The 27,993-nt window shown below is 38.4% G+C and overlaps 2 protein-coding genes across 2 annotated transcripts; both read right to left on the bottom strand.

The window, feature by feature from the left end:
* Positions 1–24: 24 nt before the first annotated feature.
* Positions 25–12,967, bottom strand: colgalt2a (collagen beta(1-O)galactosyltransferase 2a). The gene is made up of 12 exons (XM_056266701.1): positions 12,710–12,967; positions 11,006–11,119; positions 10,735–10,852; positions 7,905–8,039; positions 6,537–6,741; positions 5,786–5,905; positions 4,428–4,501; positions 4,196–4,302; positions 3,905–4,037; positions 2,234–2,361; positions 1,826–2,032; positions 25–395 (listed from the first exon to the last, which is right to left on the bottom strand). The coding sequence occupies exons 1-12, from the start codon at positions 12,937–12,939 to the stop codon at positions 152–154; spliced, it is 1,815 nt and encodes a 604-aa protein (XP_056122676.1). The 5' UTR covers positions 12,940–12,967; the 3' UTR covers positions 25–151.
* A 1,967-nt stretch (positions 12,968–14,934) lies between these two features.
* On the bottom strand, positions 14,935–27,283 carry si:ch211-13f8.1 (uncharacterized). Its single transcript, XM_056267277.1, has 9 exons — positions 26,362–27,283; positions 25,641–25,710; positions 25,119–25,259; positions 23,476–24,677; positions 22,998–23,118; positions 18,954–19,173; positions 15,717–15,838; positions 15,271–15,443; positions 14,935–15,167 (listed from the first exon to the last, which is right to left on the bottom strand). The coding sequence occupies exons 1-9, from the start codon at positions 27,281–27,283 to the stop codon at positions 14,974–14,976; spliced, it is 3,165 nt and encodes a 1,054-aa protein (XP_056123252.1). The 3' UTR covers positions 14,935–14,973.
* Positions 27,284–27,993: the final 710 nt, after the last annotated feature.

Genomic DNA, 27,993 nt, shown 5'->3' with positions numbered 1-27,993 from the left:
TGCAACTAACCCTAAACCAAACCCTAATCCTAACCTGAACCCTATAGTACGTACATGTTGTTCATTAATATTACTCAATTCTTAAATGTATAATTACACCGCAACAAGGACACCTTAAAATAAAGTGTAACCGGATCCTGTAAGAGCTTAATCATAGTTCCTCTCTCGGGCTGCTCTCAGAGACTGGCGTGGGAGTCTTATCGCCTCGACTGCGGTCTCCACGGACGTGATGACGGTCCCAGTCAGTGTCCACCGTCTCGTCATTCCAGATGGTGGAGGTCTCTGTGTCGCTGAAATACCCCGACTCCCCAGTGTAGTGTGTGGGAAAGAGCAGCAGGGGTTCCACAGAGAAAGCCTTCAAGTCTCTCGGTTTGAAATGAGACATGTATTCCTCCCTACAGACAGAGGGAACACTACAGTTAGCCCACAGAAAGAAGTTTACTTTAAAATGCCTTTATAAAAGTCATTATTAAAAGTGCAACTCTTAACCCTTAAACGCATACCTCGGGTCTTTAGTGACCCGGGACGTCATTCACTACCCTCCTCGTTTATTTTTTTAAAGTTAGACATCAACCTTCTTAGTATAGGCTATAACAAGACAAAAATAATAAAACGATTTTTAAAAATGCGTGTTTTTCCATTAATTTTTACAAAGTACTTGTTATAGGGTCGCTAACGACCCGGGGTGTGTAACAGTGTCAGTATATTTTTTTCTGCACAACAATAATTGAATCTTTGTTGATTAGATTGAATAAGTGCAATCTACCTTTATTCCACAAAGTGGCTATGTCTGATACACGTTTCACTCATAGTTATCACAGGCAGAAAACAAAAGAATAGGAATACATCATCAGCAAAACTGGAAATGGCTCAGTGATTTACTGTAAGTACTGAATGCAATCAAATATTAGTGACACTGTCACTTGATGGTGGATGTGGTGAAGAAGCTGTCAGTGATGAATATTTTGATTTTGAATATGTTGAAAACGATAGTTTTGAGAATATGTTTGAGATGGCGAATATGAGGCAGATGTTGTTAAATGAGCTCTGACGAGGACAGTGATGATGGTGTAAACATCTGCTCAAACTAAACCCTTCCAAGCTCCAAAAGGTAACAAAATATGCTTCATTTTATTCTTCTGGAATTGTTACTCTAATATCAGTAGAGTTTTATATTATCGCAACAGGTAGAGACCCATCCGTGTTAGACACAGATCCGGGTCGCTAAAGACCCGAATATGTAATAATGATTGGTGAAACATTCGTGCATTGAAGGGTTAATGATAATGCATAGAATATCCACTACTAAATCCTGTAAATACACACTACACTACATCAAAGTTTAACTGTTCAACTGTTCAATATAATCAGATATTCAAACAACAAAAATGTTAACAAGTTATAGTGTGTGTGTGTGTGCGTGCGTATGTGTGTGTGTGTGTGTGCGTGCCAGTGAGGGGCATTAAGTACATGTTATATGCTCTTGAACAATGTTTGATGTTTTATGTTTGATATGCCGCATATTCTTGAATAATTTTGATATTTTAATCTGTGCTGTATGTATTTGTATTTATTTGTACCTGGGGACTGCAGATGTAAATTAGCCTAAGGCTAACTCTGGTGTAATGCATCAAATGTTTACATTTCTGTTAATAATTGCACATAGTCCCTTTTAAATAAAAATTAAACCAATCAAAATATTCTGGGGGCCATGAAACTGTTGTGAAAATGATCAAAAATGCTGGCGGTGGCTGGCAACTTTTTTCAAAATGGCTGGCGGGGAAAGAGTTAAGAAATGTTAATTAGTGACATCTACGACACTTACTTGGGGTGCTTGTTAAACATAACAGGCAGAAACTCGTCCACGGGCAGCATCTTGCTGAGAGGCTGGGCTTCCAGAAGCGTCTTTGCCCCCTGCAGTGAAAGGGCATAGCCTAGTGTCCAATAAGAGTAATCTGGGCTCACCAGGTTCTTCACTCCCTCCACCCAGCGCTCTGGATGCTTAATTTGCAATCGTTTACGCCCCACGTAACTTAAAGAGAAGAGGAAAAACGGAACAGACAAAGGAAACACAATTTCTATTTATCAATGTTAATTTTTATATATTTATGAAATGTTCATTTGTGGACCTCAAGAAGACCAGTGACAACTTTGTGGAAGCTATGATGATGGATCTAAACACTCAAAGCAGAATAGAGAATTGTGAAGTTATCATAATAAAACCACAACTCACATTAAGTCCCACTGGAGGCCTGATTGTTTTACATCCTTCATGATGGTGTTGAGGCGGCTCTTAAAGTTGGTTTCAAACCTGACATCATCCTCCAGTACGAGCACCTGCTGTTGCTGGAGCTCCACCACCTGAGAGCGACACACAACAAAAAGAAGTCATACACATAAAGTGACTCATTTACTGGTCACACAGCATCGAAAGTCACTTGTAATTCATACAGTATTACACTCTTGAACAGAAAAGTTCCAAAGGAGTTTTTTTCAGTGATCCCATAGAAGAACCACTCTTTGGTAAATGGTAAATGGACTGCATTTACATGTATATAGCGCTTTCACAGACCCAATGGCCACCAAAGCGCTTTTACATATTGCCTCGCATTCACCCATTTACACACCGGCGGCGGTGTCAGCCATGCAAGGCGCCATCCAGCTCGTCGGGAGCATCTGGGGTTAGGTGTCTTGCTCATGGACACCTCGTCACTTGGTCAGGTGGAACCGGGGATTGAACCACCAACCTTCCGGTTTGTAGACAATCTACATGAACCACTGAGCCACTGCCGCCCCCACTGCCGCCCTTTGGTTTATCAAATAACCTTTGACTTGCATTTTATAACCACAAGGACCTTTTTCCACTTTGAGTGTGGAACAGAGGCAAGCTAGTAGGAGCTGTGTGTGTAAACCTCACTCCCCTGATCTCAAGAGTCACGCTGGCGACTGAAGCTAGAGACTGCGGCCTTTGGTTAGAGCGCCTGCCTTTTACCCAACCGGTTACATTTGGTGCCGTGACCCGGATGGGAGTAAGGTTTAGGGAGGTGAGTGTAACAGGCTATCTTTACATCCACACCTTTTGTTTCAATCGTAATGAATTCATTCCGATTGGTGAATCCAAACATAGTGTTAAAGTGATCGGGTTGATGTGCGCGTTTATATGTCTCAAGCTTCAAATCGAAATAGATTTTTTGACATGCACACACTGCACGAATATACAAAGTTGTTCAATGTTTGTGCATAATATTCTCCTACTTGACTTCTTATCTTTGTTTTAAAGTGCAGACTTATTATTTATTTATTCCGGGTCCTGATTAGGAGACGACGAGCGCATGAACCGTTATGCCGTGCTGCTTATATTTATGAAACAGTAATAACGCCTCTTCCCGCTCCCAAAAGAAAGTGTCTGTGGATGAGAGTATGAAGTGAGGACTGATGGGACGTTGTTCTGCTCCATCTCACAGATGATGAGTGGTAGGAGAATTTTAGAATTACACGAGTCATTTATGACATTTTTACGTAACTGCACATGCCCATTCCTTTCCAGTTTCGGTTTTCAATCCGATCAAGTGTTTACATGTTTTCTCGATCAGATTAGAAAAGGAATAAACCTCCCCTTTCAATACTTTCATTATAAAAAAGGCTTTTCAGTCCGAATGAGCTGTCAGTCCGATTACTAATGGATTATTTGGGCCGCTGGTTCGAATCCCGCTCGGAGCAGGTCGAGTATTATCGGTTACATTTGGTGCCGTGACCCAGATGGTGACTCAAAAAGGGGTTCTATAGCCTTTCGCCTCCTATGTCGAAAACGCTGGTTCGAATCCCGCTCAAAGCGGGTCGAGTAGGACCAGTTACACATGTTTATGTAGCAGCTTATTGTAGGGCATCATTTTTTGCTGTATACCTTTTTCCAGATGCTGTAATGGCTAAGGAAGCAACCGATTTCACCCTTAGTTAGCACACGATCAGAGTAAGGATCTTTATATCCGGGAAGCATCTCAATTCCTAAAGCTTTTAGCTGAGTTGAATTCAGGGTTCTGGGAGAGAGGAGACACAAGAAGTCGTATTTGACTGTGGCATGTTGTGTAGTAAAAAAATACACTTTGCATTGAGAAGCAGAGATGAAGGACATAAACAATAGGGTGAACATTGACATTGTGTGACTGGTGCAAAAGTGTGAGTTATAATATCATACTTGCCATCCACCGCATCGGTGAGGGTGACATCTATGCCCAGCGCCTCCAACGAGCGCAGCATACGGTCTCTGCGATCCTCCCGGCGTTTAAGATTGATCAAGTAGACCTAAAAAGAGGAGGAGAAGATAATGCTAATAGTTCCGTTCTGATTCCTATGAGGATTGCACATGGACACAGATTGAAAAGTTTTTTCAATATTCTACATTTAGTATTTCTGTTGTCAGTATCTACCTGATTGAATGCCATGGTGTCTTTGGGTTTGGAAGCAATCTGCAGGTAATGTGAAGTTTCCATTTTGAAGTCAACTGAGGGAGACAAACTTCATGTTATTTGTCTTTTAAGCACAAGGAAATATTTTCTGGTAGAAACAAGCTCATAGTAATTCAATAAATTAGTGATTTATTGGAGCTTGTAGATTGGATAATACGTTTCGAATTATGATTTAAAGGTGTTTAAACTAATTAAAAGTGTATTCATTAAAATAATTTTAATTGAAGGTTTGCTTATTCACAGTGTTAGTGCCAAAAAACTGTCAACTGTTTTTCCACCCCCTTTCTGACATTTAAACTGTCAATTCAAGTCAAATTTTTGCTTCCTTAGCTTTACGGAAAATCATATTAAAAAATATATATCTACATGCCTTATAGTTGCATTTAGTAGATTAGAGCTGGTTAATAACATGGTTTACATTTTGAGCATGTGAGATATATAATATATATCACCTTACATAATGCATGTATGTGGATAAAGGTGAACATACTTATATATCCAACTTTAAAGAGCTGGGTGATAGTTATATTTTGCACCGAAATAAATAATCCAGAGGAGATCTTCTATAGTTTGTATCCCTTTATTTGATACTGCAGATAAAGTTGGATATTGAACTTTATATAGAGAGCTGTACTATAATAGATTTTACATTTTGTGACAATCACACACCTGAGATTTGCTATATAGTATATATTGCTTTCTGTAAAAGTATACTGTATGTATGCAGGTGGTAAAGTAGGATGTACTATATCCAACATTTAAATATATGTCAATAAATAATAGTTTACATTTTTTAGTGATATAACAATCAAACAGTTGAGATTTACGCAAAACTCTTACGGTTAGTTCTTGGGGTGTTTAATAAATGATTCAATAAATTATCTTTTTTGATAGGGGAGGAAGTTTTGAGCTCTGAAAGTAACACTATGTTTTATTTTATTTTTCCTTTTTTTGAATTCTTTTAACATGCCGATTTCATAATAAAGTCAAGCTAATCTAATGACCGAAGACAACAGGGTCGGAAAGAGCAGAAAGAATGTGAGATGTCACAGAGGAGTGAAAACTCTCTCTATCCTGTGAAAACTATACGGAAAAGCATACAGTAAAGTGTCTGTGTAAGCTAGAGGTTCGGGAAGGAGTAGTGGTGAATGGGTGGCCCACAACCTCTGCTTCACAGTTTATTCACTCACAAATATTGTACTAATAGGCTGCTGTATTTAATCACCTCACTGTACAAAGTCTCTCAGCTTAAAAGCTGTTTTTGCCTGTGAAGACTTTTGTCAATTCTTCATATTAGAATTGTATTTAGTGATACACACTTAGTGCCTCGGTGACAGTGTGGCTGAAGCTCTCCACCTCCTCCTCCAGAGTCTGCTTCATCTCCAAAGGCAGTGGCAGGTACCCATAATGCTCTTTGTTACATAAGAACATCTGCACACCTGTAAAGATAATAACATCTAAAAAAGTCCTATTCATGATATCAATATAGATTGTTTCAAAGCAGCTTTACAGTGATAAATAATGCTTCAGTGATGCAAACAGTGTTTCAAGCTAGTTTTTAGTCCCGATGCTGGTGCAACGGTGGGGTTGTGTGAGATTGTTCGATGGAGGCGTGTTAAAGTCATAATTTCAAATCAAAATGTAAGTTTTTTGGCTTTTAGTATGAATATGTTAGCCTTACTGTAAGTGTGCTCCAAAATAATGACAAAATTCGCATTTAGAAGATATAAGCGTTCAAAACTTCTCACTTTCGCCAATATGGATCAATGATTTTGATGACATCACAATGCACTTCAGCTTCTCATCAAAATATTTTGTCCAATCAAATGATTTCTAGAATCTCTTAGCACAAAGCTTTTTGAAAACGTAGTTTTCCCTGTTGTAGTGAGGACTGTGAAAACGGAGGCATTTGAAAACGATGATGTAAGTTTAAGTGTAAGTTGTAAAGCAAACATCTAGCATAGGATGCGACTCAATGACCTATATACTCCTCTTAAATCAGACTTACAGTAAAGTACAGTAGAATAGTGGGCTGTATTTTCATAAGTACAGGTATAATGGATTTGTTACCTGCTTGTCTTGCAGAAAATGCAAAAGCCATGACATCATCCAGGGCCCAAAGATAGTAATGGTGCAGAGGGTAAAAGGCCAGGGCCGCACTAGCACTGCGCCGCAGGTCTATCAGCATCGTGGAGTGAATCATGGGAACTGGGTGGCAACCGGTACGCTTCCAGTTCCGAATGGGTACATAATGTGGTGTTCGCCTATAATACCCCTGCAGAGACGAAAGAGATGCTCAACAATTTCAAGATTCACAAAAGATTCAGAGCATTCTTTCTTTTCTTTTTTTTTTTGGGTGAAATACTCAAATACATTATGCAGAATTTTTTTTAGAAACAATGAATATTCTTACTATTCTAACTTGCAGTGTATTGTTTTATCAAGTATTCATATTACATTTTTAGTTCCTGTCCTCACTTTCTACAGTTTACATCGAATCGCCAGCAGGTGGCAACAAGGGAGTCATTATTAAATGGATCACTATCGATGATTTATTCAAAAATAAGGACGGTTGATTCTGCTTTCACTTCCTAGCTGTTTTCGTTGATTGAGCAAGAATAGACAACATAACTGGCAACCAAATGTAAGTTACTCAATATTAACTTCTTCAGAACTGTTGTATAAGGCAATAGGCTTCCCATAGTGACGCTTGCGTGGTATTTGCAACACTTTTCATTGAATAGGTCAGGCTGTGTATACAGTGCCTGTGTTATTTAAATACCAGTAAAGTTGAGTCTATATTAGTTTTATTTAGATAAATATAACACAATATAGCGTTAAGATTACATGAAAAGAGTTTTTAAATGACAAAGGTACAAGACTGCGCTTAATGACTACAATGAATAACTACAATCTCATGAAGCATTGAAAAACTTCTTTACATTATCTCTAGTGTCATGATCAACTGGCTCAATTAGGCAATCCCTTTCAGAATGATGCATCTCCAAATCCTAAATGTACACGACTTGCTATAATCATGGACGGCCACCCCTAAACCTGGTTACGGCAAATTAGGGAAAGTGTTTGACAATCACCCATCGTGGTTTAAAAATAGCAGCCCGTTCTCATCCCAAGGCGTCATACTTGTGACGCTTTTGACATTTCGTCGAAATCTTACGCACATGGCATCCTTTAGCGTCAATATGAGACGCAGAACCCAAGGCGTCATAACTGTACCCTACCCCAGACCTAAACCTACCCATAACAGTGCGTGTTAAATTGACGCTAAAGGATGCCATGCGTAAGATTTCGACGAAATGTCATATGGCATCACCTATATGACGCCAAAGGATGAGAATGTGTTGAAAATAGCATAATGGGGTCCTAATGATACATGATTGACCATATAAACTGATTGTAGACCACTTTAGCCTGTACCTGTGAGGTCATACCACACCAAAAGTTTGAATAGAGTGTCCTTGACTCTAGCATTGGAGCGACCAGCGTCCGATTCTCAGCAATCAGATGATTCAGCACTTGTGTATTCGTCAGCAGGTTATCACTGTCTGCAAACTAGAGGACAAATCATGCAAACAATCATACACACCTTTCAAAAATCATCACTAGACTCAAATGACACATTCCCTTCCCCATCCATTGAATTTTAATTGGGAAGATAACGCACTTAAGCCTGTTAAGCCCGACATATGAAATAATAGTGAGGAAAATATATTCTTTCTTTTTTTATTATTAAGTGTGGGCTATAATTTGAGCATATTTCATATATCAGGCTTTTATGGCTCATAGAGTATGAAATAGTGAGAATATGGAGCTTATACTTGAGAAGGGAAAAATACAGAAACTGAGCAGAAATATGAAATTTGGTGCAGTTACTGATTTTTTAAGAGTAAGATGAAATTCTGAAAGTACTAACAATAAAATGCATATTTCTCAATATCTTCCAATAATATGACTTATTGTATTAAATCACACTTTAGATTAGGGTCCAATTCTCACTATTTACCAACTATTAGCTACATTTTTTTGTCTCAATAAACTCCTAATTACTGCTTACATAGTTAGTATGGTAGTTGTTAAGTTTAGGTATTAGGATTAAGGATGTAGAATATGATCATGCAGAATAAGGCATTATACAGCAATATCCTAGTAATATGCATGCATTCTAATAAACTAGTTAATAGTGAAAATTGGATCCTAAACTAAAGTGCTACCCTTAGTTTTATGATCAATGCTCTGTAGTTCTTTGTTTGTTTGTTTGTTTGTTTGTTTGTTTGTTTTAGGGGGCAAAACATATAATGCAGTGCAAAACAATGATGACTGAGGTGTACAAATATGATGTATATCATGATTTTTCTATAAATTATGTATTTCATATAAAATTTTAAAATAGTATTTTTAGTAATAGTAAACTTTTAGGGTTGTCTTTAATAAGAGACTAAACTTAAGTCTGTGCTCTAAAGCATTCAAGAATTACAACAGTTTAAGTTGGAAATTTCATTTTCAGATCTATGCTCAAAACGTGGTTAACAGGTAATAAATGGATCACAATTATTCCATACATATAATTTAGTACCATTAAAACTCCTAAAAATACAAAAAACATCATCGAACTAAAATATAGTACATTCATATAGTACATATACATATAGTCCCCCCCCCCCCCCCAGTTATTTTTGACCGCCACGCGAGCAGAGGGTTAAATAGTAGTTAAATATGGTATGATAATACAGACAGTTGTGATGCACATACAGTGGGGGAAATAATAATTTGATCCCTGCTGATTTTGTAAGTTTGATTTGATTTTGAGTTGTATTTCAGTGAGTGACGTAAGTATTTGATCTCCAAAAACATGCCTTAGTACTTGGTTGAGAAACCTTTGTTGGTAAGCACAGAGGTAAGACGTTTCTTGCAGTTGGTCACCAGGTTTGCACACATCTCAGGAGGGATTTTGGTCCACTCCTCTTTACAGATACTCTCAAAATCCTTAAGGTTTCTTGGCTGTCACTTTGTTTCAGCTCTGTTTCCCTCCACAGATTTTCTATAGGATTAAGGTCTGGAAACTGGCTAGGCCACTCCAAGACCTTAATGTGCTTCTTCTCGAGCCACTCCTTTGTTCCCTTGGTGGTATGTTTTGGGTCATTGTCATGCTGGAAGACCCATCTTCAGTGTTCTGGCTGAAGGAAGGAGGTTCTCGTACAAAATTGTACGGTACATGGCCCCGTCCATCGGCCCCTCAATACAGTGAAGTCGTCCTGTACCCTTAGCAGAGAAACAGCCCAAAAGCATGATGTGTTCTTGCTTGGCTGTAGGGATGGTGTTCTTGGGGTCATAGTCAGCATTTCTCTTCCTCCAAACACGATGAGTTGAGTTAATGCCAAAGAGCTCAATTTTGGTCTCATCTGACCACAGCACTTTCTCCCAAGCCTTCTCTGAATCATTAGATGTTTATTGGTAAACTTCAGATGGGCTTAAACATGTCCCTTCTTGAGCAGGGGGACCTTGCGGGCGCTGCAGGATTTCAATCCATTGTGGCGTAGTGTGTTACCAGTGGTTTGCTTGGTGACTGTGGTCCCAACTGCCTTAAAATCATTAACAAGCTCCACCCGTGTAGTTCTGGGCTGATCCCTCACCTTTCTCATGATCATCCTTACCTCATGAGGCCAGATCTTGCATGGAGCTCCAGACCGAGGCCGATTGATTTTTCATTTAGTATTTCTTCCATTTCTGAATAATCGCACGAACAGTTGTCTCCTGCTCTCCAAGCTTCTTGCTGATGGTCTTGTAGCCCATTCCAGCCTTGTGCAGGCCTACAATCTGGTCCCTGATGTTTGACAGCTCTTTGGTGGAGAGGTTGGAATGGAAGATACAGATTCTGTGGACAGGTTTCCACTGACATTAGGAGTACTTTCTTAAAGTGACAGGACTAATCTGTGTTCCCCACGGGCACATAACCAATCTGTGGGAGGCAGAATTCTTGCTGGTTTCTTGAGGATCAAATACTTCCTTCACTCGATCAAATGCTAATCAATTTGCAACCTTATTATAATGTGTTTTTTTCTAGATTTTTGGGTTGATATTCTGTCTCAATCCGTCAAAATAAACCTACCATAAAAATGATAGACCCTTCATTTTTTTTGTAAGTGGGCGAACTTACAAAATCAGCAGGAGATCAAATAGTTATTTCCCCCACTCTATAGAGACACCAGAAGCTGAGGTAAGATCAGCACAGAAGGAGAGGTCATCTCACCAGAATATAGTCTGCCCACTGTGCCCTGGCTGATGTGAGCGCAGCCTGCCTCAGCTTCATCACATGCGTGAACCGAGACTCCGTCCAGTGCTTGGGGCCCAGCTCATCCACATAATAACTGTAAATCATTATAATAACTAACCCAATGCTTCTAAGGCACGTTTATTAAAGCTATACTTAAATGCCCTAATTGAACCAAGGAATAATCCTGGTTTAATCTAAACCCTGTCTGTGAAACCGGGCTGTTAATGTAATGTGCATGTGTTTTCACCTCTTCTCCTCCTCCATGGTCTGCAGTTGTACTGAATGATACAAAAGCTCTACTCCGGAGAGCCATTCGTGCAGCATTGCAGTGGTGTTGTCAATATTGTGATCGGTAGCGGCCCTGACAAACAGAAAGTCCATGTTAAGACCAGAATTAAACCATTTAGCCCATGTTGCAATTTTTGGTAACACGGTATTTTGAGGTGACGTATTTGCATGTTACTGCATGTACTTACAACAGTAAATGATGCATAATTACAAGTAACTAACCCAAACCCTAACCATAACTCTATAGTAAATACATGTTGTAATTTAATATTACTCAGTACTTATTTGAGTAAATACATTGTAACTACGTCACCAATGCCATACAAAACTAACATTCAAAAAGTTTGGGGTCAGTAAGATTAAAAAAAAAGAATAAATTAATACTTTCAATTCAACAAAGACATTGATCATTAAATTGATCAAAAGGAACCGTAAAGACATTTATTACGTTACAGAAGATTTCAAATAAATGCCGTTCTTTTTAACGTTCTATTCACTTACGAAACACTTATCACGGTTTCCACAAAAGTATTGAGCAGCATAACTGTTTTCAACATTGATGATGATAAGAAATGTTTCTTGGGCATCAAATCAGCATATAGAAATTATTTCTGTACTGTAAAAAATTACACAATAACTCAGTAAGTCATGTCAACATGTATTTTTACATTACTTCAACTCATCAAAATAAGTTAAGCCAATTTAAACTTAATTTTTTTAAGTTGTAAGAGATTCCTCTCATTTTTTAAAGTCAGTTTAATGTAAGTTGAAATGACTTACAAAGCAAAGTAGATTGTAGGCCTACTTAAAAACTTTAAGGCAGCAAGTTTCTTTTTAAGTAAGTAATTATGCTGAAAATTCTAATATTTAAATATAAAATGATTATTGTGAGACTTCATTCAAAAACATTTAAAAAATCTTACTGGCTCCAAACTTTTGAATAGTAATGTATTCTTTTGTCCATTATTGTGTATTGGTTTTATAATAATTATGTAATAAAATTTTATATAAACAATAATTAATTAATACATTAAATAATAATATTACTACTACTAATAATACTTTTATGTCTTTATTTGATTGGATTTTTAAATAATAATAATAATTATTTATAAAAAATTAATCAAATCAAATAAATAAATTATTATTATTAATGTAAAAATAAAACATACAATAAGAACTAAGACGACATTATTATTGGTCACATTTTTGCTGTTTTTGGAGTGCAAACTGCCTGCACTTTCTCCTTCATTTCTCCATTTACTCATCTGCATTCTTTCACTTCACTGCGATTCTTGTCATATTTACTTTTCAAGCTTTCCAGGATATTTCAGACTAAGGTGTAATTAAAAGCCCAGTGCTCACTTCAATGTGTGGTCAAATACAAAACCACTGACATATGTATTATATATCTGTGTGATAATAGTAACACATTATGGTAACTTTCAGCAATAAGACATTAAACTCATGTAATGAATTAAAGCACTTTCATGTAATCTCACATTTGAATCTGCACAATAGAAAATACATCCATTCCTATACCTTAATCTGATATGTATTCCAATTAAAACACAAATCATTTTTTCATAGAAATAAAGCTCACAAATTCTTTGGAAAATAAAATTAGAAAAGCATTTTGAAACATGAAACAAAAATGAGTTACCATATAGAGATGCGGTCCTTGGGATAATCCAGTCTCTCAATACATCCCAGAAAATAGGAAAGACTGTGTTCAGCGTTACGGGCCAAAACCGCAATGACTACTTTGGGTTTGAGTAGAGATGTCTCTTGCAGAGCAGGCTCCAGGTCAATGAGTGTATGAATAAAGCAGGGCCATGTCTGTAACAGTAACAGTCCAAACAGAAGCTTTCCAGATGCTCTTAGGTCCGCCATAGTGTCTGAATGTGCAGAAGCATGCCGTACTATAGGACACCAGTGAGAGAGGCGAAGACGCACTGACTGGGGAGGTTTGAGTGTGCTCAGCCTATATACGCAAGTGGACTCATTTGAGTGTAAAAGAATAGCATTCACTTAGGTGCAAATGAATGAATAAATAAAAAATTTTAAAAAAATTAAAAAAAAATATATATATATTAGTGCACTGCACCCTGATCATTTTCATTCCTAATCATTCCATCAATGAGCATGTGTTATAAGGCACAAATTCAACCCTCCAGCTAAAATGTTATAAAAATTGTTTATATTTAAGGGCTGGATTAACCACATGGGCAATTGGTTAAAAAATAATGCAAATTTCTGTTGGGAAATATATATATCATGTTTTTTTTTTATGTTATACCTTTTATTCAATGTTCAAGTGTTATAGTTTAGTGTCTATTATCGATAGTCAAAAAATTTGTACAACATGATTCCATATAATATGACGGTCACACTTTAGATTAGGGTCCAATTCTCACTATTAACTAGCAATTAACTTTTGCCTTAATAAACCATTTCTGATTATTAAAAGTAAATTAATCCTGTTATAGGGTAATAATTAAGGGATGTAGAATATGGTCGTGCAGAATAAGGCATTAATATGTGCTTTATAAGTACTAATAAACAACCAATATCCTAGTAATATGCATGCTAATAAGCAACTATAGTGAGAATTGGACTGCACAATGTAGTTGCATTTATGAAAACTGGCCAGCAGATGGAGAAAGTGACATGTCTTTAAAAGTATCCTTCTGATTGGAATATCATACGACATTATTCTTAAAGTTTCGTTCATATGTATACTGTCTTAAGTATTCAGATTTTCTTCATGTATGGAAGACCTACAGTATGACATGCTTCTTTTGCTAAAATGTGTAGCAAACACATTACACTGCGTGAGATACTGTATCCCAAGATGCAATGCACTTAAACTTCTATTTTCAGTGTGATGAATGATGTCATGTCATGTTTGTCATGTCTGTACAGTTTAATGTGCGGGACTTGCAGTCAGTTATTTAAGCTAATTAGTAATTAGCTTATTAAAAGAGACAGTTCACCCAAAAAAGAAAATTCTCTCATACACTTATTGTCACGTTTTCTTTAGTTCAGTTTTGCGTTCTTGTTTCCCCCTGTCTTTGTGATTTTTGGTTCAGTCCTGTAAGTTTTCCCGGTCTGTCTAATTAGTAATCCCCATCACCTGAGTTCAGTTAATTATCCCGTTAGTCCACGTTCATTTAAGCCCTGTGTTTTCCCTCAGTGTTTGTTGATCGTCGTCGATGTATGGTTGTGTGTGTCTTGAAGTCCTGGAGTTTGTTCATTTGTTCCTGTATGTTTTTGGAAGTTTAAGTTTGTAAAATAAATCTCCTAAACCGTAGCTACCGTGTCCTCGTCTTCAGCTACCTGCACCCAAACCTGACACATGGTTACAAACCTGTTTTACTTCATTTCTTGAGCATAAAATAAGATATTTGGAAAATATCTCATTTTATCCTTATAATGGAAGCCAAAATCTGTTTGGTTACCGACATTTTTCAAAATATCTTCTTTTGTGTTCCACGATGCAAGACCGAATTAAAATTTTTGGGTGAAATATCCATTTAACATATTACATGCACAAATATCTTTAATTTGGTATTTTGTATCAGCATAATGCTTGTGTTGTTGACAGCTTGTTACTTTATTTTGCTTCCATTTTCAAGGTAGCAATCCTCCCATCCATCCATCCATCCATCGACAACGAAAATCATTACAATTATTAAAAAAGACCAAGTGGCAAGTATTTTTAAAAACCCACATGTTTTAAATGTTTTATTTATTATTGCTCTGTCAACAAAACATTGCAAAAAAACAAACATTTTGGATTTCTTAACCCATGACTGAAGAACAGTACTGTGTTAAAGTCATCTCAGTCAGCGCTTTGTAAACTTTCCTTTATTTTGATGTTATCTGTATAACTCCACGCTCTGTATTTATAGCCTCTCAATTGTATCAGTGCTTGATCCAGGAATGTGGAAGGATTCGGATCGTGGCTTTGCTGTCACGGGTCATGAGGCGTGTAACCTGATCTAGGGTCAGTCCAGCAATGATTTCTCCATTGACTTCTAGAATCTCATCTCCTACACCCAGAAGTCCAGTGTAGATGTTCTCTGTGGTACTGTCTCCGACCCGTTCCACATATATACCTATAAAACCAGCATAACAGATTTTGATTAAAGACCTTTAAATGCTTTGAATACTTTCATACATTATACAGGGTTTGGGTGTCATGATGTGGGGGGAACTAACCTGAGTCTGGTCTTCCTTTACCCCTAGAGATGACAAAGCCAAAGGGTCTATTGTTGGCAGGTCTGATAAGCTCTATCAGTATAGTCCCATCAGGAAAGGCCTGCACCAGCCGCCCTAGTGGACCTCGAGAATCCTGTAGTGCCTCCTCTATGCTCTCTTCCTTTTGGAGCTGCCTGGAACTCAATCAGAAATTTGGCATAGCCAATATGGTTTAACAGCAGAATCAGAGTTTACATATCTGAGGCATGAAGTATGCATTTAAAGTAACCATGAAATAGAATATTGCAGTACTTGTTATAAATAATTGATCCATGCACATCATTATTTTTTATACACTTTTTTTTTTTTTTTTTTGAAAAAAAGAAAAGACTAATCGCAACTTCCATTTCATGCCGACTTTAATACTAAAAATGTATAGAGATTGTATCACATTTAATATTACACACCTTGGTGCCAAACTCAATGGCAGTAGTACCTCTCCTAATATAGTGGAACGTTCAAACTTCCTCTTCGGGGACTGTAGACTCTGGACAGAAGATGCTTTACGTAACTGAGCCAAAGGAGACTCCTGGTGGCAGACAGAAACACTGAAGCTTTAAAACACTGTCTTTCTAATGAAAAAACATATGTAAATAGCAACAACTGACATTTTGATAAACTTGGATTTTACTGACATGTTCAAACATCTGACATTACATGGGTATTATAGTTTTAAAAACTTCTGTCATCATTCACTCCCACTCATTTCGATCCAAACCCGTAAGACTCTCGTTCTTCTTGAGAACACAAATGAAGATCTTTTTGATGAAATCTGAGAGATTTCTGTCTCCATTGACCGCTACGCAATTACCACTTTGACGCTTCAAAAAGTTCATAAAGAGATCGTAAAACTAATTTATATGAATTGAACGGTTTAGTCCAAATTTTGAAGAGACTCAATCACTTTATATGATGAACAGATTTAATTTAGGCTTTTATACACATAAAAACATTGATCAACACACATCAGATTTAATAAACATAAGCTCAAGCTAATTCACTTGACATGCGAGAACCAATGAGGTTCATTCTCGTGTTATGCAGCACGTTTGAGCTTCAGCAACAAGAACCAATGAGGTTCATTCTCGTGTTACGCAGCACGTTTGAGCTTCAGCAAGAACCAATGAGGTTCATTCTCGTGTTATGCAGCACGTTTGAGCTTCAGCAAGAACCAATGAGGTTCATTCTCGTGTTATGCAGCACGTTTGAGCTTCAGCAAGAACCAATGAGGTTCATTCTCGTGTTACGCAGCACGTTTGAGCTTCAGCAAGAACCAATGAGGTTCATTCTCGTGTTACGCAGCACGTTTGTGCTTCAGCAAGAACCAATGAGGTTCATTCTCGTGTTACGCAGCACGTTTGAGCTTCATCAAGAACCAATGAGGTTCATTCTCGTGTTACGCATCACGTTTGAGCTTCAGCAAGAACCAATGAGGTTCATTCTTGTGTTACGCAGCACGTTTGAGCTTCATCAAGAACCAATGAGGTTCATTCTCGTGTTACGCATCACGTTTGAGCTTCATCAAGAACCAATGAGGTTCATTCTTGTGTTACGCAGCACGTTTGAGCTTCATCAAGAACCAATGAGGTTCATTCTCGTGTTACGCAGCACGTTTGAGCTTCATCAAGAACCAATGAGGTTCATTCTTGTGTTACGCAGCACGTTTGAGCTTCATCAAGAACCAATGAGGTTCATTCTCATGTTACGCATCACGTTTGAGCTTCATCAAGAACCAATGAGGTTCATTCTTGTGTTACGCAGCACGTTTGAGCTTCATCAAGAACCAATGAGGTTCATTCTCGTGTTACGCAGCACGTTTGAGCTTCAGCAAGAACCAATGAGGTTCATTCTCGTGTTACGCATCACGTTTGAGCTTCAGCAAGAACCAATGAGGTTCATTCTTGTGTTACGCAGCACGTTTGAGCTTCATCAAGAACCAATGAGGTTCATTCTCATGTTACGCATCACGTTTGAGCTTCATCAAGAACCAATGAGGTTCATTCTTGTGTTACGCAGCACGTTTGAGCTTCATCAAGAACCAATGAGGTTCATTCTCGTGTTACGCAGCACGTTTGAGCTTCATCAAGAACCAATGAGGTTCATTCTCGTGTTACGCATCACGTTTGAGCTTCAGCAAGAACCAATGAGGTTCTCTTGCATCAAGCAGGTTTGGTTGGGCTTCTGTTTATGGTCACTGATCAATGTTTAAATCAGCCCAGTCTCATCCCAAGACGTCATATGACTGACGCTTTTGACCATACGTCAACATCCGACGTTTTAGGGTACCTTTTAACGTCAGTTAGATGACGCTATCTAATCCTAACCCTACCCCAGACCTAAACCTACCCGCATCATCTAACTGACGCTAAAGGTAAAGCATCAGTTAGATGACGCCCTAGGATCGTCATCTAACTGACGTTAAAGGGTACCCTAAAACGTCTGATGTTGACGTATGGTCAAAAGCGTCCGTCATATGACGTCTTAGGATGAGACTGTGTTATTTATATCTGAATAATATAAAATATCTCTATTCATATGGATTTTTTTTTTTACAGTCTCTTTATGAACTTTTTGAAGCGTCAAAGTGGAAATCCTCCAGTGTCAATTGAGGAACAGAAATCTCTCAGATTTCATTAAAAAGATCTTCATTTGTGTTCAGAATATGAACAAAAGGCTTTGGAATGACATGAGGGTGATGAATAATTAATGACAATATATATATATTTTTTTGTGAACTAACCATTTAAGTACTTTTATTACAGAGTGAATCAGGAAAACATGTCATTTTTCACACCAAAATAAATAAATAAATAAATACACTACTGTTCAAAAGTTTGTGGAAACCTTTTTTTTTTTTAAATGAAGTCTCTTATGCCAACCAAGGCTGCATTTATTTGAGCAAAATACAATAAAAACAATGAAATATGTTTTACAATTTAAAATAAATTTTTTACTTTTATATATTTTAAAATACATTTTATTTCTGCAGTGGAAAAGCTGGATTTCAAGCATTCTCAAAAGTACTGTAATACAATCAGATCAGCATACATACAAATACTAGCATGGTGCATACACACACACACACATATATAATAGCCTATTATGTTATTGTTTTTCACATAATGAGTATTGGGGGAGGAGGTATAGGTTAGGTATTAGGTGACCCAGGTAGGTTTTTGCTATATTCTTCCTATTAATATAGTATAGACCCGACAAACGACGAATCAACATGTCCAGTCTATGAAAACAAGCAGCGACCAATGCCAACAAAACCCAATGAACGTGTCTGTTGCCCACGGCTGGCTCTGTCAGTGTCAAATAGCCTTTAGTATCCTATACTATCCTATATTTATATTTTCTATAACCAATTTGCCTCAATTAATTTCAGTAAACATGCATCTAATGTCAACTTGCCTCCATAAATAGAATACATTTGCTTCTAGTTTGTTCTGTTCGGTCCACCAGACTGATCAAAGTGTGTTGTTACATAATTCTGCAGATGTATTAAGGTCAGCAAACCACATGATAAGTTTTTCAATTTCATTAAACAAAGCCAGAGCTACAGTCCAAATGATCTCTCATGATATTGCAAGGTTGTGTGTTATTGTAGGTGCATTAACTCTTTAACAAAGAAGTGAACTCACTGTGTGGAGAGACTGGAGAGAGGGGGTCCTCTTCAGAGGGACCAGGCCTCTGTGTGTAGGGCTAGGGGAGGCAGAACTGTAGCGGGCATTGGGGGAACACAGGTGCTCCATGCTGTTGGACCGGCTGCCCTTTACCAGCTTGCCCATACTGTTCAGTCCCATGGCTGAGAAAAAGCGACGGAGGGATAACTTAGGCCTCCCTTCTCGCTCCCCTGTTCTCCTACACAAAGAAGTGGTGGAAGAAAATCACGAGTGCTGTAAATGACTGTAAAAGCACTACCAATTTATCTTGTGAAGTAATCTATTTATCATCATAAGGCTTAGAGTCTGTTCAACTCAAACTCTGGTGCGATTGCTCTGTTAGTGTGGTTTAAATAACGGTCCCTGGTGCGCACCAAACAAGCGGACCCAAACCGCTGAAAAGATGGGTCTTGGTCTACTTTCAAACAAACTCTAGTGCAGTTCGACTGAAATATGAACACAACATGAAACCATAGACATCAAAATGAACCAAAAACAGGACATGACGTCACAAGATGCGACCCTAAAAAGGACAGAATGCATATCTTTTTTCTCGCCATAGGAGCTACGGTTGCCCATTACAGTTAATACAGGCGTCGGAACCACATCTCCTTGCAGCAGTTATTAGTTTGTGAGTATTACGGCGTAATTCCTGACACTGTTTTGACTCTGTTACACATTTTATAAGCTCTTCACAAGTTCTCAGAATGTAAAAATACACTGTTCAAAATTGTACTGTGAAATTACAGTATATTCCAGGTTAATACATGCATTACTTTCACAATAATTCCACAGTATGGCAAGGCAAGACAAGTTTTTTTTTCAGAGGACTTCCCTTGTATCTAACTGCACTCTACAGTTTACCACGATATCATACTGTATTTCTACATTGCATATGTACTATGAAGATTTATGTACTACCACAGTACCCAGCATGCAGTGCGGCATGAATAGATTATGCTGTGGAGTTTCTTGATTCTTGTTGGTTTTATTTGTGCTGCTGAACTTATTTTTTGTTCACTTTAGCAGTTTGTGTTGATTATTTTGTAATGTTCAGAAATGATCTTTATTATTATTATTATTATGTTTTGTTGTGTGTCACCATTGTTGTGTGTTGTATGTCTTGTCGAGTATATGTTGCAAGATGATGTCACCTTTCAAAGATAAATCTCAGCAACCGCTTTGCTATTGTGAAATATCAATCTCCAAACAATTTTGAATTTGAAATAAGATATTGGTAAATATTTAAGCTGAAATAACGCTGATAATAGTATAGTTTGACTAACCTTAAATCAGCCAATTAGCTTATTTTATATTCTAGCTTGTCATTGTTTTAACAAATGTTTTAACACTTCTGACTTAGCTAGATCATAAATTAAAATATGAATATACAAGAAAACACTAATCACCATTATGGTACATCTAAACTATTACAGCACTAAACAATATAATTTCTTACAGTGGCATAAAGACAACTTTATAATGTGAATTCACAGTAAAACGAGAGCAGTTAATAACTGTGATGGCAGCATCTTTTTGCTGTTGATTAACAGAAATTCATAAGAAAATAAGCCAGATGCATTCATTTCACTGTAAATTTCTGACTACAGTCATTTATTGTAAAATAATTATCTTTAATCCTGTAAATACAAACCCCCGAGTCCAAATTATGTGATTCACAGTTAATAACCGAACTCAGACCACCTCATACTCCCACTTCCACATGACAGCTTTCACATTACCAAGTTTTCATTCAAACTGTTCCCTGTTACTAACTAAACAACAAGTGTGATTTTTTTTTAAATTTGTTTAACCCCTCTTCCCAGACCCCCCATTTTGGCAAGTGGGGCATAAATATCATACCCAACAGTTGAAAGTTTATAGTTCAAGACTCAGAATTACTCAGACTATTATTAATATGGAGATACATAATCTCAAACATAAAAATAAATAAGACAAATATTAAGAAAAATATATTAAAATATGATTTGGCTGTGTTGTAGAAACTTAGAAATACGATGAAGCTGAAGCCACAAGTCTGCTCATGCTTCATTTCAAATCTGAGGATATTATCTCTAAAACTATGATTTTTATGAAACATTTTCTAAGACCATGTAGCCTATATGTAAGTTTTTAAGGAAGGCTGATAAGATGCAAATAAAATGTAAACACCCACTTGCACTCTATTGTTTATGTCTGGTTTATGTCTGTTTCTTTTGTTCTCACTCGACAAACCTTTCACACTTCTGCCGGGTATGAAACCTAATCTTTACTCTTTTATCATTTTTCTTTTGTTTTTATTCAGAGGCTATTAGCCTTTATTCTGGGATTACATGGCTTGCCTATCTACACCACTTTGATCTTACTATACATTAATCTACATATTATCTGAAGTTTTCCTAGAAAACAACAAAAAAAGCATATTCTTGGGAGCTTATGTTAATTATTTTAACGGAATTCAGGAGCATTAGAGCTACAATTAGCATCTAGCTACATAACACAATTTAAAAGATTAAGTTTAAACCGCCATTGAGTGTTTGTAATAACTTCCGATTGTGATCTAATGTGGATTTTAGTCAAATAATGTTGTTGAAATATGTTATTGTGCGTGTTTTTATTCTATTCAAGTTTCCTATTGATTATTTTACACTTCTGACATAAATTAAGAAATTAATGTCACTGCAACCGAGTTTCATCATAAACAGTGGACAAATATCGAAGCTGGAGTCTTAAATCTTTCTAATGATACACAGTTTGTCCCGATCAAGTAAAAGCGTGATCTTTTAAAGTGCAGTGAATGTAAACAACAATAATCTGGGGCCGCTGGCAATGCAGTGCAGGTTAAGGAGTCTGGTAGGGTCGCTGACTGCTCGCAAATGCAAATGTACTGTCACACCACACATTGGGCAGTTATTTTCAACCAATCCATTTATAAGGTAACTTTAAAGCTGCAGTCCGTAGCTTTTTTTGGATTAAAAATGATCCAAAATACATATTTGAGAAAATACATAACCAGCAAGTGTTCAAAACTCTCTGCTTGCCTTAGCTCGATTCAAAACGGTAAGCTTGTAATAATGTTTTTAATTCCAGTGGTACTGGTGGATTTCCGCGGGAGATTCGAGCATGTCTTTGCGTCATTACGTCACATCTGCACACACACATCTGTACACATACATCTGTACACACACATCTGTACACATAAAGAAGGAGTCTCGGCTAGTAGGCTATATTGCGTGTGAGGATGTCGGAGGTGGAGATTTATAGCCTTTTCTCACAGCACTTGATATAATTAAACTTATCAATTTGATGGCGGATCCAGAAAGGTTCAAACGACAATAACCAGTGACAGCAGATTCACCCGCTGTAAAATGCAAAAGACTTTGTTCGGACTTCGGAGTGGCTACAGAAAAAAAGAGACTGCAACCGGACCCATGCGAAAACAAGGATACATATTGGAAGGACATTACATGTAGTCACGCAATTCTTACGTTGTTAACATTAACAATTTGAGAACAAAGTATAATTTGCACGGTTTTGCGTGATATGATAACTTATAAGCTAAGATTTAATCAGCGCGATTTACTGCAATGTCAGAACTAGAGCAAAAGTGGATGTTTCTTACTTGTTCAGAGGACATTTTCCGGTGAAAATTCTTATGTTGGTCATTCTACCAAAAAGAATAATCTGTGATTCTGAATGCCATCCACACCGGCGCGGCGACTGACAGCCTCACAGTCTCCTCAAACATTGTGTTCATCCGCGCTGTGCCGTGTTGAAGTACAACTCACGTAAAGTTGATAATTCCGAAAAATGACTGCAATTGCAGATTTCGAACAGAGATGGCGACAAAGAGGAAAAACGCCGGACTGCAGCTTTAAGGAAACTCCTTCAGGTGAGTTTGACCTCTTTAGGAACCTTTGTGTACTATGATTCAAATGTAAACCTATAAAATCTGCAATTAGCTATAGCCCATAGACAGGATTACACATTGTCAAGTAAGGAATCTCTTATGATGTAGCTTACCTAGACACAGCTAAACTGTCATCCCAATGTATTTCAGCTTTGCGGTGCTCTGCTCTCAGAAGTTCTGCCCTCAGGTCTTCTGCCTTGGACATTCCCATAGCTCTCAAAGCTGGGTGGCAATCTGAGGAAACAGGAGCTGTGCAAATGCTTCTGGGATCCATACAGACAACCTCACTTACCAAATGATCTGATGCACAACAAATGAATGAGCAAACCACGTTGGAGTTGAAATCAATAAATCAGTTCTGAATCAGGTTATTTGTAAATCTGTTGTTCATTTAGAGGCAGTGTCTCACTAGCTGTTTTTCAGGCAATTTTCAATTGTATGCTTAATTTACATGGTTGATAGAACACAGAAAGAAAAGCATCTAGGTTTCAGCTTAAAATTGTTAGGTCTGACATCCTGGACTAGTGGTTTTGAGTTGGCTAGTGGGATGCCACATTTCATCATTTGAGATCTTGTTTCAAGTAAACTTACCAGTGACTGGGTCGCCTGCAGAGTCCCATATTGTCAAAGCCTGGAGGTCTGTTGTCAGCATAGATGAGGAATACCTGAGAGAGGATGGTCTGTTGCAAGACGTCAGTCCTGAGGTGACAGGAAGAACCTGAGGGGAGGCACTGAGAGTGACACTGAGGTGCTCATCAGGTTGTATGTTTTCATGGTGAGAGCCTCCATCAAGCTGGTGGTCAAGGTGAATTAAACGGTACTGAACTGAGGGCATTAGCTTGACCACCCGTTGCCCTGTCGGACGGCTTTTAGATCCTGATTTTAGAGCCGATTTGATGGGGAGGTGAGGAGGAGAGTCCCTGACATTGCTGGAGAGATCCTTATTCTCATGGTCAGGTGAGGTTTCTGTAGTGCCTTGTGCAGACATCTTCCGAACTTTAGAGCGAGTAGATTGATCCTCCAGACTTGACCTGGTTTTGGAGTTCCTTCTCTGAGCCCATAGATCCTGACTTCGAGCATAAGGTCCATTACTGGTTTCGCCTCTGCTTTCTCCTTTCCTGCTCCTTCTTCGAAGCTTCCCAAAAGCTGACGTGCTCTCACCTGCACCTCCTACACCTCCCCGCCCTACACTTTCTGCCAGGCTGACGCCTCCACTAAAAGTTATACTTTCCATGAGGGTCGGGTGGATGGTTTGGCGACATGATTGGCTAGGACTGACCCATCGAGGGACTGCCTTCTCCCGAGAATCTACAATACTGTGTGTTGGCTTGGAAGGGCAATCTTTGGTCTGTGCAGGTCCCAAGAAGCTTCCACATGTTTCACATGTCCTGAGCATTTCGTCCTTTGGCACCATGGCAGCCAAACACTCTCCCTCTTTGGTTAATATGGCCACAGGAATACCAACATTTACCCAGTTTATTGCCTTGCCCCTGCTTTCCTCCTGAATATTGTACACCGGATCCCCCTTTAGCTGTTGGCTGGAGTGACATTTCTCAACCACCACTGGCCCACGTTCACGAACCCGCTCCAGGTATCGTCGCTCAGCCTCCTTTTCTGACTCGTCTTCGAAACGTACTCTTGTGGGCGACTGGCCATACCGACGAGAGCGCACCCCACGTTCATGGTTCCTTCCACGGACGTCCGGTGACTGAAGAGGTGAAATCACTTCCTCTTGAGCCGTGACAAGAACAGCAGTGTGCAGGGTGGATGACACACTGATTGGTAAGAGCTCCCTATAAAGCAGATACAAGAGCTTTTAGAGAACACCTGGAGATCTGCAATCACTGTCTGTATCATTTGATTATCTCTATTACATCACTCTTACATAATTGTCATTCAAACCTGATTTGAAACAAACAGCATTAATTTGAAGTACATAAATGAAGGCTTTTGATCAACTTTTATTTGTGTTCCAAGGAAACTGATTAATAAAAAATGCTTGACAAATATGTGTTATATGCAGTACATGTAATTATATAACACAATAACACAACTCTAAATGAATAGCTTAAATTATTATGTCTGTGCATCACAGGATATGGGTAATGACTTTAGATTGCATTGGATTTAGATTTAGGATTTAGGATTGCATTGGTTTTTTTCACAGTGATAAAATTAATGACTGTAATTCCCATGATGTTGGACAACAAGAAGGGAATTAAAAGGTGACTTACAGGCCTTCTCTTTGACCAAGGCAGGTGGGGGCTTCACTCTTAGGGTTTTGAGAACGTGCTTTGAATCGAGCTCTTTCTAACAAACGCTTTGCTTGTTCATGACGTGGACTGAGAGTTACTTCAGTGGTGGAGATCAGAGGTCTGTCCAAAACAGAAAAAGAATTTGACACTCTCCTGAGTAAATGAAATAATTATTCAAAACGTTTGATATGTCTCAACAGTAATCCAAACCTACAAAAGTACAACTTGTAATTGCATGTATGTGTACAATATTGAACATTAAACTGCCAATATTGATGATCTTTCACTATACTTTCCACAAATCCGAAATAAACATAGAATGCCAAAGCGCAAATCTGTTTTATATAATCTCTATCATGGGCATGTCATGTGCATGCCTTAATCTTAAAAAAGATGAGTGTCTTTCACATGGATTTGTGTTCTGGCAGAGGTCTACAACAGCTAAGTGCAAATGAACAGCCGTATTCAATAATGTGCTTGATTGAGTGCGATGTCTCTTACCTATAGTTAAACACAGGCTCTTTTGCGATAATTGCTGAGTCCCAATAATCTACTTTGTAGGGAGGTAAATCTGTAAAAACAAAAAAAATAATGCTGTAAAATAATAAACTCAAGCACACAGATTTCAAAAACCCAGCTGATACGTGATATAATTTGAATAAGTATTTGAAACTTGCAACAAATTAATATGATTTTGGTCATCCGCCGCAAGACTGGACTCAATATCACATAATTTCTCACTTACAACATAAGGGTGCTATGTGCAACACACTGAACCGTTATTCTGTAGCCTTCTGATCCAGAGAGCTCAGCCTGCTGTTACACAACATTCCGGAAAACCAAGCCGGCAGATTTCAGCCTATCCCTACGTCGTACGGTATTAAAACACTATTATCTCCACTGCTCCACTCTCCCCCAAACCCTTCCCCCACATCTGTAATTACGGTGACAGGCAGGCACATCTGTTCTGAGAGATCATACTAACCTCCCTTCTGTGAGTTTTGGCTCAGTGACCCTCGAGTGTCTAATGCTGGTTAAATCACGTATACAGTGAAAAACGGCACAAGGCAATTAACGGAACCCAAAATAAGAAGACATCAGGATCCAACCAGCTTTGAACATTTCTCTAAATATCTTCTACTGTGTTCCACAAAAGAAAGAAAGTTACGACATGAGGGCGAGTAAATGATGACAGAACTATTCCTTTAAGCCAAGGTCTTACCTCTGTGTGTCTCTTTTGGTGGTTGATACTGTCCCTCTGGACGCATGGAAGTTGTGATCTCAATTTCCTCAACTTGATATTGGTTAAGGTATGTCTTGTTCATCTCGACTTTCTCTGCAACAGACAAAGACCCTCCTCTGGAGCACACAGTATCCCAACTGTCTGCCTTCCACAGCCCACCAACTGGATCTGCAGCTCCAATCTCCGTCTGGAGACACCTATGAAAAGCACTTTCCAAGCTGTCAGACCTTTGCAACTCCTTGTGAACAAGTGCACCCACGGTTTTTAGTTTTGGCTTCCGTTTTGGACCCTCTTCAATTGTGGGAGGTACATCTTTTGCAGTTGCCAGTGTGGAGGAACTCTCTGAATTAAGAAGTAGCGTCTCTGGTCGTGCCACTCGCCAAAAGCCCTTGGGAGGAGCCCAGTGCCTGGAAGAAGACGTCATCGACTTTGATGCAGTGTCACCTTGAGGTTCACCAGCACCACCCACTGCAATGTTCTCCAGGCTAGACCCTTCACAAAGCCCACGGGACAATTCTGGCACACCTTGAGATGGGCTGCCTTTCCCACTTTTGCTGCAAGTCTCCTTTTCTCCTTGCATCCCAGAGTTGGGTTCCAGCACTTCTTGCACAGTGCTTGACTTATTGCTCTGCTCGGTGTATTCTGTTTGACAAGGAGAAAGCACTTCATCGTCTTGGGGTTTCTTCACTGACCCTTCTGTGGAATCCTCTGGTAATAGATCACCTCTCTCCGCCGCCTTTAACCTTCTCTGGGACACTGCTTTGACTTTAGATTGCAGGGCAGAAACTGCTGAACCTATTGCTTTGGATTTCAATAGATCAGTGGAGGGTCCACTTTGAGGGTCATCTGCCACACTCCTTATTGGATGTGTCCCAGAGAGATCCTCTGTCTCCTCCTCCATTCTGCAATTAAGGGATACTTTAACAAGAAAATGCCAACAAGATAAAGCAGACAGAGTCGCTGTTCAGGGATTCCATGTTAGTAGATTAAATATTTTTTGAATCCCTCTTACGCACACCATACTATGTAAGAGTTTGCATAACACCAATACTTTCAGTGTTAGATTCCCCACACCAAGCTATCTGAAATTAGTGCAAGTTCGTGACGAGGATACACTCTCTTGAAGATAATGACAAATATCACAATGGATGCATGGTGAATTCACCTAAAATTAGTACCTAAAATTAAGTTATAAAAAGTAAGATATTGCAAAATTTCTGTTTAGGCAAACCATGATACAAATAAAATACAGATAAGATTTATGTAACATTGTTTATTTATAGTAATACAGACTGTGATGGAGGATAATAAAAAGAATATATTTATTATCATTTTATATTGTATATAGGTCATTACATTATTACATGGTATTGTATACTATTATATACTGTATAACAATCTTACCTTAATCCTTTCACTGATGGTCCATTTGAGTCTGTTACAGTTCATGCAGAATCATCCCTGCCTCTCTTTTAATACTTGAATGGCCGAAAACAAGAACAAATGTCACCCGTTGAAATGAGGAATTACTCCCATGATGCTCCTCTTCGTTCAGCTGTCACCAGCACCTATCACTGCGCATCCCCTGGCGGTAGATTCCATCTGTAACCT

This window comes from Rhinichthys klamathensis, unplaced genomic scaffold (assembly GCF_029890125.1).
Source record: "Rhinichthys klamathensis goyatoka isolate OS25496 unplaced genomic scaffold, OSU_Roscu_1.1 h1tg000011l_1, whole genome shotgun sequence".
Lineage (NCBI taxonomy): Eukaryota > Metazoa > Chordata > Actinopteri > Cypriniformes > Leuciscidae > Rhinichthys > Rhinichthys klamathensis.
The sequence above is the reverse complement of the archived record's forward strand: the minus strand, read 5'-3'. Positions and strand labels throughout refer to the sequence as shown.

What these genes read in the sequence shown, in the direction of transcription:
- colgalt2a (XM_056266701.1), bottom strand. Translation starts at nt 12,939, where the DNA reads ATGGCGGACCTAAGAGCATCTGGAAAGCTTCTGTTTGGACTGTTACTG. An exon ending in ACCATGGAGGAGGAGAAGAG is followed by an intron (nt 10,853 to 11,005) that starts GTGAAAACACAT and finishes AATGATTTACAG; the next exon opens with TTATTATGTGGATGAGCTGG. An exon ending in ATGTTTAACAAGCACCCCAA is followed by an intron (nt 396 to 1,825) that starts GTAAGTGTCGTA and finishes CTCTGTCTGTAG; the next exon opens with GGAGGAATACATGTCTCATT.
- si:ch211-13f8.1 (XM_056267277.1), bottom strand. Translation starts at nt 27,283, where the DNA reads ATGGAGGAGGAGACAGAGGATCTCTCTGGGACACATCCAATAAGGAGT. An exon ending in CTTGGTCAAAGAGAAGGCCT is followed by an intron (nt 24,678 to 25,118) that starts GTAAGTCACCTT and finishes TCTGCTTTATAG; the next exon opens with GGAGCTCTTACCAATCAGTG. An exon ending in CCATTGAGTTTGGCACCAAG is followed by an intron (nt 15,444 to 15,716) that starts GTGTGTAATATT and finishes ATTGAGTTCCAG; the next exon opens with GCAGCTCCAAAAGGAAGAGA.